Source organism: Tetrao urogallus, assembly GCF_951394365.1.
Source record: "Tetrao urogallus genome assembly, chromosome: 1".
Taxonomy (NCBI): Eukaryota; Metazoa; Chordata; class Aves; order Galliformes; family Phasianidae; genus Tetrao; species Tetrao urogallus.
The window spans coordinates 87,787,808-87,797,198 of NC_136813.1; the positions used below are offsets into that span (position 1 = coordinate 87,787,808).

Here is a 9,391-nt window from a genome sequence, read left to right on the forward strand (position 1 = left end):
TTCACCAGTCACATCTACACTGTTCTTAATGTTCAGATAGAGCAATAGAAATTAAACCTACATGAAAGCAGAAAGGAGAAATACAGCTCATTGCAGAGTAAAATTGTTCTAAAGAAGGAAGTGAACAAAAGTACATTACATATTATACTACCATGTGTATACTTTGCTCACTCTTTCATTTTGCTGAATATTTGTTTCCATTTATTTATTTGTTTGTTTTTCTTTTTAATTACTTTTCAATTGCATCACTGAAAGTTCAGAAAGAATCACTTTTGTAATGCTGTATTTCTTTCCAAGGCTTTTGCTTATGATGACTGTTTTCTTCAGGATAACCTTATGACTGAAACGGACTAGTGATCCCCAACAACTGAACACTAGGATTGGTGTACATATTTCCCTATCTACTTCCTTACATCACGAGGTTCAGATCCTATAAAAAACAGGAGCAGTTTGATCTTTAGTCTCCTAACTGGCTGCCTCAAAAGTTCCAGCTCAACTGCACTGCTGCAGCTGGATACCCACTTTCTAGATACAAAAATCAAGAAACACATAAGCTTTTTAGGTCTTGACAAATGTATCCACTGCAGGGCTCAAGGATTTAGATTTTTGTAAGATACTACCAGGAAAGTGCAATAACAAATGAAAGGATGTATGCTCTTCTGGAAGACTCAAATTGCAATCTTTATTTCAATTGATCAACAAGTACTCCTGGAGAAGAGTCAGGACACTTGCTGCTGTTAAAAGTTGTTCTGAAGTCATTTTACTGCCTAGGGAATGACTTTAGAAATGACTATCTAACTGTAATCTGTGTACTTATCCAGACAAGAAAGAATTGGAATGGATTATTGAGCCACGGAGGCTAAGAATTGATAGTAGAAAGGTTATGATGCCTGCTCACCTTAACCTCAGAGCACCCCAAGGCAGTGCTCTTTGAGTGGTAGGACATGAACCTAAGATACACAGAATCACTGAAAAACTTCATTGAGCACATACGGCTCCTTCCATCAAAATAAGCAGTCAGACAAAATAAAACTGGAAATGAACAATCAGTGATTTAAGCATTAGCATCCTCTGCATATGGCTGGAAATGAAAACTCGCATGATAACGCTGCACAATATTCCCCAGAAATGCTTTCCAAAAATACTAGGCAGACCCTGTAGTTACAATGATCTGAGAAACCCTGCTTGCATGGTAGTGGGTAGCGTATCTTCTTGATTTTGTGTAAGTCTCTCTCTCTTTGGATAACTCAGGAGAGCTAACGTTAGACAAATGAGCAATTATAAGCCCTTCATTCTCCCATCCCTTGACACCATCTCCTTCCCTGCCAATGGTACATGTTCTCTTCTTCTTGGTACTCATTATTGGCGCCACAGACTCTACTCTCGACTAACGGGGTAGCTCCTCAGGAACAAAATTCAGTTCACTTGTTGTTTAGGATATTGTATTGCAGATTGCAGGACTGCATAGCAGTACTGTGTGCCATCTCTGTTCACAGTAAAACATTGTCAAATGTTCAAGGAATCATTACTGTGCATCAGAGCTAAGCCACAAAGTGCTGGCAAGTTATGCACAGTATAACAGTAGCTCTTAGTTTGATGACAGCAAAAGTCCTTTCATTACTGCAGGTCTTGGTGGCTCTCAGGCCAAGATGTCTCACAGACACAAAACTCACAGAATCATAGAACCATTAAGGTGGAAAAGACTTCTAAGATCACCTAGTCCAATCATCAGCCCATCCCCAGTGTAACTACTGCCCACGTCCCTCAGTGCCACATCCACGTGGCTCTTGAACACCTCCAGAGACACTGACTCCACCACCTTCCTGGCAGCCTGTGCCACTGCCATGACACTCCTTCTGAGAAGAAACATTTCCTAACACCCAACCTGAACCTTTCTTGGTGCAACCTGAGGCCAGTTCCTCTCTTCCTATTGCTATTACCTGGGATAGGAGGCAAACCCCTACCTGACTACAACCTCCTTTCAGCCATTCTTGATAAGGGTTTTGTTTGCCAGAGTTTTCACAGAATCAAAGAATAATCTCTAGAACTCATAAAATTGCCAAAGTGATGCAAGTCAAAAATAATTTCTAGGTTTCATTAGAAGGCTGATCTACGTGGAACATACATATTGCATGGATGTCACTGCTACCTGATTTACTACCTATAATCTGACCACTGTAGTGATCTGCTGAGATCCTTGGCTGTGTTCTGAACATACCTACATATGTGAAGCACTCAACTTTTTCAACATCTGCAAGGTCCCACACCCCCTCCCTGTGCCACAAAGAGATCAGGAGCTGCTCAAACTAAATTCCTTTATTAGTGGAATGGTTTTAATAGACCAAAAATGAAATGGATGAAAGGAATGCTTGTCCTTTATGGTTGCCAGAAAAAGTAAATATTGTCTACAGACATAACACAGATTTCTTTAACCAAATTAAATATGGTCTATAGCAAAGCAAGTAATCTGTAGAAATGTATTGTTATGCTGCTGTTACAAACTATTTACACTGGATAAAAAACGGGTGTCTCAAAGCCAGCTTTAACTCTAGTTGATTACTATTACGATTCTGTATATCTTGCCCTTACCTCCTTTTTTTTTTTTTTTTTTTTTTTTTTTTTTGCTATGAATCAGCCATTAACAAGGTTAAAAAAGTGAGTAATCACAAAACACGTTCTGTGCAGCAGAGAAAGAGAAATCCCTTCCAGATCACCCAGCACAACTACTCCGTCACTCTCCTTCAAGATTTAAGAAGGAGTTTGTCCCTTCCCTGCAGGCTCTTACCATGGTTGACAATTTGTCTCCCTGATTTTCCTCACCAGGAATTCCTTCAAAGATAAGACCTGGTATGAAAATTTACATTTTAAGTAGACATTTTTTTAACAGAGCACAGATTTTTTTTAGCAGTACTATGTGCTGTCTCTGCTCACAGTAAAAGTTCATCAAATAAATATTTGAAGGAATCAGCACTGTGCATCCAGTTTCACTTTCCAAACAGAAAGTGGTGTGTCTGCTTTTAGCGTTGGTATGAGGCAGACACTTGATACAAATCCAACTTTGCTAAGATCATGAACAAAGAAATCCCACCTAATTATAAAATACTTGATTAACAACTCAGCCAAACAAAGGGATATGTTTACGCCAAAGCTATTTTCTGAAAAAGTCTTCACCGCTGGTTTTATAACAGACATACAGTACAGAAAAAAATGTTTGTTTTTTTTTTTTCTTTCAGGTTTTGGAAAGAATTTAACAAGATAGTTTGTCCATTCAATCAAACATTGCTCTGCTGTAACAACATCGTTCTTAGTTCCCTCTCTCTTTGATCCTCCTGCCTGTATTTCTCCTCTAATTTTTGTTTTTCTGAGTCCATACTATAAAAAGAAGAATCTGTGCTTCTCCTAATCTTCTCAAACTGACTGAAATCTGCCACATACTTTCCATTTGGAGAGAGAGAAACCACAGGCACAAATTCATAACCCCAGTGGATCTCGTCAGGTATGTAGGAAGTCCTGCTTTGACAGACAGCACTGGTGGACTCCACTGTGGCATTCAGGAGCACCACAAGCTCAAAATCCTTATCCTTGAGATTTTGAGGTGTGAGATCTCTTAAAGGGCTGCTTTCATCCAAAATATGGTAGAATGTTAAAGGCAAAATGAGAAATGGGCTTTCTGAAGAGGAGTCAACATTGAACTTGACACTGGCTTGATTAAGCAGGATTCTCTCCCCTTCTTTGGTTTCGTATGTCTGAAGAAGCTTCCCAGAGAGCTGGCACTGTATTAGAAGGCTCTTCCTCATGTTTGCTACCCTGATCACCAGGCAAAGTTCTCCGTTGTGTTTAGTAATGACAGCACAGTGGCTGAACTTAATAGTTTCTGCCCTTTTTTTAGGTCTTGCAATTTTTGCCAGAAATGTGCCTGTGATGAAGATCTCAATCAAGGTGGTGATAACCAGTTGGGCCACAAGCAAGAAAATGGCATGTGGACACTCCTCTGTAATGAAACGAAACCCATAGCCAATGGTTGTCTGTGACTCCAGAGAGAAGAGGAATGCCCCTGTAAGAGAGTCTACATTCTTGACACATGGCTCCCGCTTTGAGGTGAACTTGTTTATTTCTAAGTCTCCGTGAAGGAATGCAATGGCGTAATAGATAACTCCAAAGAGGAACCAGGTCATAACAAATGTAGCAGCAAATAAGGTGAGTTTGTACCTCCACTTCATGTCTATAACTGTAGTCCACAAATCTTGAAGGTAGAGTAGGTAAATGCCATCAACTTTGTCTATGCGCACATTGCTGTGACCGCTTTTGGACATCACACGGGGCTTGTGTGCCTTGAGCGCAGTGCTGATGCCTCCGTTAACCAGCGGAACGCGGGACATATTAATCTGAGTGGCTTCCATCTTCACTGCTTCAGTCCTGAGGAGAAAAGAAAAGAAAAGAAGACTGTTACTTAATGAAATCAAATCACAAAATTTGTTCTGAAATGCATTTGAAAGTGTTGAAAAAGGAGAAGGTACAAGCATAGAAGGTACAATCTGAACGCATGAGTAGTGAATTAAAAGAGCTGGAATATAAAGTTTCTCCTGTAAAATAGCTGACATTAAAAAGAACTTAGTATTATATATTGTCAGAAAAAAAAAAAAAAAAGGAAAAAAAAAGAGAAAATATTCTTTGATTCTGGTGACTGCCAAATATGGAGAAGTAGATTTCTTTTCAAATAGCCTGCAAAAGAAATTTGATCAAGCTGAAATTTTATGTTAGTACTTTATTTCTGTAAAATGCATTATTTTTTTCTTACGTTTCTTTAGAGAAGAGCCTCTTTTTAACTACTGCAAAAGTTTTCTTTAGTGCCCTGAAGAGAGACATCTGATCGAAATTAAAGTCGCGTCAGTGCTTGGTTTAGAACGCAGATCCAGCACACCACCTCTGTCTCTTCCTGTGACAGAGGCAAAATGAGCCAGACCAGCTTTCACTCTGAACAATTAACTTCCACAAGTGATTTACTCAGTCGGATCTGATTCCTTGTCACAAACCTACAACTAACCTACAGGGAAACAAAGCAGACCTGAACACATCAAAGTCGAGTTTCGGAAAGGAATATTTACACCTAAAACGCTTCAAAACTGTTTGTACTCTATAGCACTCTGACTTCAAGCAGTCTAAGGAAAAAAAAAAACCGGCAATTCACAAAGTCAGCATTCTTAGCTGTGGGCCCTGACCTGTGCGAACCCAGCAGTCATTGGACCACCCGACTTCTGAAGTTTGTTTATTGTGCATCAGTCCGGATGGAGAGTAAGTGTGAGGACACTCAGAACTGAACAAAGCCCTCAGAGTGAAGCAGAACAGTGCTTGTGCCAGTTTGATGAGGCAAGTAACAAAACCTGGCTTGCAGGACTAGACAGTGGTTCATAGAGCAAGGACAGTCCATGTTATAGAAGTTTCCAACAACAAAACTTCCTGCTGAAAAAAAAAACCAACAACAACAAAAAAAACAACAAAGCAAAAAAACATCCCTTGCATCCTTTGTGTTTTGGCAGGTCATTCAAAAAGCATTGTTTTGTTCCATTGTTTTCTCAGAAAGAGCCCTAAGTAAGTGAATCGCTGCTGTGAACCATGAAAAAAAAAAAAAAAAAAAAAAAAAAAAAAAAAGAGAACGTCTTCCTTATAGCTACTTAAAAGAAATTTGCAGGAAATACAAGATATATTTGTGGTACACACATGTGCCAGACCAGGACATCAGCATAATTGCTCACTGAAGTACCTTTCCTGTTATGTCAATTAAAGAGAATTTTTGTATGACTATACCCATCACACTGTTGCAGGTTTTCTGGGAAAGGGTAATTAAACTTAGTGCCCATTAAGACCAGTAGCTCATTGCAGTTTGGTATTATCACCAGCGTTTCTCTTCCATCATCCAAGAGCCGTTGACATGTACATATATACCTGTATCTATAAGAAAGGAATGTGTCAGTGATCCCAGTAGGAGATTCCTTATGTGACAGTCAAATCAACACAGCATGCACAGCATGTCCGGATAGTAAACAGGAAAAAACCTTCAAGTGATCTAAAAAAGAACAACAGAAGGAAATGGCGGTGGGGGGGAGTGGGGTTAGGGTGGGAATGTAACTGCTTTTTAGATAAACTCCAAGTGGAGCGCTACTGTCAATGTGGTAAATGCACATAATCTCCAATGGGAAATCTTTTAGGAAAATACATGTCATTTAGTGAAGAGGCACCTTTTCCCACACTGAGCCTTACTCTGGATAAGCTACCGACATCAAATGTGTGAAAAAGTCCATCTCAAAACAAGTATACCTCTTCCTCTCAAGATCACTTCCCCGTAGCCATTACTTCCAGTCACAAACATTACTACGCCCCCTGCTCAGCCTACCTGGACTGTGCTCCTGGGACCACGCTCCCCAGGGCTGCTGGCTCCTCCTCCTCTGGAGGTTATCAGGACAGAGGCAGCCAAGACTCCACCTTTCCTCCTCAGTGCTATAGCTGTTGGGCTTGAGCTGGTGCGGCAGGAACAAGGCTTACAGTCTTGGCTGAGAGCAGAGTTCATTGATTAGGTTCAAGAGTGGCCCAAGGCAAGGGGTACGCAGGCACTCTGCACACTGCACTCACTGTACATCTACTGTGTCCTAGACACATGGGCTACCATATGCAAAGGACTCTGGGCATGATAAGCTCTGCACTACAAGTGCTGTGACACTGATACTTCCTTGGTGTGCCAGACTTGGCAGGGATACACTGTACTGTTCATCTGCAGCATCATCAAGCTCTATGTTTTCAATCCATATGATAGCCTGGTAAGATTTCTTATCTGTGCCTCTTCTTTTCCCTGAAATGTGTTGTTCCTTCTCTGGGAACCCTGACCAGAGAAAATCCTGATGTTGCCTCCTACCACACTTCCAGAGCTAGGAAAATGTACCTAATATTACAGATAAGCCGAAGTGCTGTAGCAAAACAGTTCTTCCAAGAAGACAAGGAATAGAAAGGTAAATTGCAAGGCAAATTGCAAGGCAAGGCAAATCGCGTTTCCCGGGAACATGCCATGCCTGGCACGTTCCAGACTGTGCTTCAATTCAAAACCAAAGACATTTTTAGCTGTGCTTCTTTAACATTTCCATGCACAAAGTCAGTCTCCATGTGTAGGGATAGCATGGCAGTTTGGAGTATGGCTGTGTCAGAATTTCCCTGTCATCTTTAGTATTCTTCCCAGTCTGTATTTCTGTATGTGACAAAGCTACTTGCCTTTAAAGTGACTTCCTGAAATGGATTCCAGCCAATTTCTGGTGCTTTTTTTGGTTGTAGGATTTTTTGTTGTTGTTGTTTTTACTTCCCTTATTATTATTTTTTTCTTACATCACTTTTTCCTGTGTGATCCTAAATTCTTTTACTGCTCTTTTCCTCCCCCGAGAAATTCATGTGAGTTTCCTTTCCCTGCAGAAGTACTTCCCTTCTTCTCTGCCGCACTGATACGGGAAGAACGGATCTGTCATGTTGCCTCTGAGCAGCACTGCCCCTGCTGAGGCCCTTCCTTATCACTTACAGCAGCCAGCAGGAGTCATCTGCGGGAAGAAATTGTGGTGAAGCCAGAAGTGGAGTAAAACCAGGCTACAGAGATTTCTCCCTGCCATCCACTTCCCCACTACCTTCTAGTGAATCAACCAGTGGCTATCCCAGAAAAAAATGATTAGTGGGTTTTTGTATACGTAAAACACACAGCATAGCATTTGCATTGCTTTTTCTTGTCCCACCCCCTCTGTAGGCACCTCAGATATTCCATGCCTTAACAACTCTTCCCAGAAACTGAGTTGAAAGATTTTAGTTTGTTTTATTTCTACCATTTTCCCTCTAAGTTAGAAAGCACATCTACCACAGTTATGCAAGTAAACTAGTCTGAATAATAGTAGTAGTATAAATTTTGAAAATAAAAGAACATTTTCTGTCTGTTAGCCAGCTGATTTTATGCCAATAAATTATTTTTTGTTACTTAAAAAAAAAAAAACAACAACAAACAAACCCTAAAACTGTAGCTGCAAATAAAAGTGAATTGAAGTACAGTTAAGTAAAAAGATACTTTATGGGAGAAAATGAAGTAATCTCAGGCTTGTCTCACGCTCTCATGTCCTGTGGATTACCTCCTTTCCTCATGAGCCCTTTGGAACTGCTGAAGGAGACTCCCCATCACAACACATGCTTGTAAGGGAATTTAGTACAGACAAAATCAATAAAACACAGAACTACATACCAAACCACCAACCATGAGTACCTTGATCTGAAGGTAATTTCAGCAGCCAGGGATATAACAAGTACATTAACTCTGCTTCCAGAGACCGCATTATCAAGAAGTGAAAGCCAGCTTGCATGCACAGAAAAATGTTCCTGTTGCATGAAGCCAGATCTGCTTGTGCAAGATCTCTTTTGGCAGACACAAAGGATTAGAAGTGTACAGGAGCATGACTTGTTCAAACGGCCTCAGATGTTTTTTTGTTTTCAGATCAGATATGCTTTGCCACTTGAGCAACCCCCACACTCCTCTACACACTTCATTGCCACTCTGACACAGGGCAAAACTTGAACTGTTTTCTCAACAAGCAAAAACCATTAGCAAGATTGGCATTAACAAAAAAAAGCAGTGCGGAGGAAAGAAAACATTGAAAAGCAATACACAATCTTCAGATCTTTCCTAGGTATGATGTGGTTCAGTAGGTCAAAAAAGTCCTTCCTGAATTCTCAGTGCTCTGCCTAGCAATACCCTTCTCTTTTTGGGCTGTGTGAGCTGTGGGAGACACAAGGTTCTGCTGTGCAGTCACCAATCAGAAAAATACTCCTCTGTGTCTGATTTCTGGAACGCAAAAAAATGAGAGAGGGGTAGTAGCAGTGGTTATGAAAGAATGCGTCAACTCCTCTACCAGCTGCCACTGCAGTCAAACAGCCTGAACCCTTCATAAAAGAGCCATTCAACCCGGGTAATGACCAACACTTACTTGCACAGCAGAATAGTGTTAGACTGGGAATTGATCATATTGTGAATGACGCTGCCTTTAAAAAACAAACCATAGATCATAGAATCATTAAGATTGGAAAAGACTTAAGATCACCCAGTCCAACTGTCAGCCCACTCCCACCACGCCTACTGACCACGTCCCTCAATGCCACATCCACACGGCTCTTGAACACCTCCAGCGATGGTGACTCCATCACATCCCTGGGCAGCCTGTGCCACTGCATCACTGCTCTTTCTGAGAAGAAATATTTCCCACTACACAACCTGAACCTTTCCCAATGTAACTTGAGGCCATTCCCTCTCATCCTATTTCTGTTACCCGGGAGAAGAGGCTGACCCCCACCTCTCCATAACTTCCTTTCAGATGATTGTAGG

General features: G+C 40.9%; 1 protein-coding gene across 2 annotated transcripts; it reads right to left on the bottom strand.

Annotated features, from left to right (window-relative positions):
- Positions 1–3,272: 3,272 nt before the first annotated feature.
- KCNJ15 (potassium inwardly rectifying channel subfamily J member 15) lies at positions 3,273–8,400 on the bottom strand (the record flags this gene model as incomplete). 2 transcript variants are annotated; one of them, XM_079545886.1, is made up of 2 exons in its annotated part: positions 3,273–4,416; positions 8,258–8,400. In XM_079545886.1, the coding sequence occupies 2 exons, from the start codon at positions 8,398–8,400 to the stop codon at positions 3,273–3,275; spliced, it is 1,287 nt and encodes a 428-aa protein (XP_079402012.1). The 2 variants fall into 2 exon arrangements, with proteins under 2 accessions (XP_079402012.1, XP_079402013.1); XM_079545887.1 differs by lacking the exon at positions 8,258–8,400 and adding an exon at positions 4,799–4,866.
- Between the last annotated feature and the right edge of the window lie 991 nt (positions 8,401–9,391).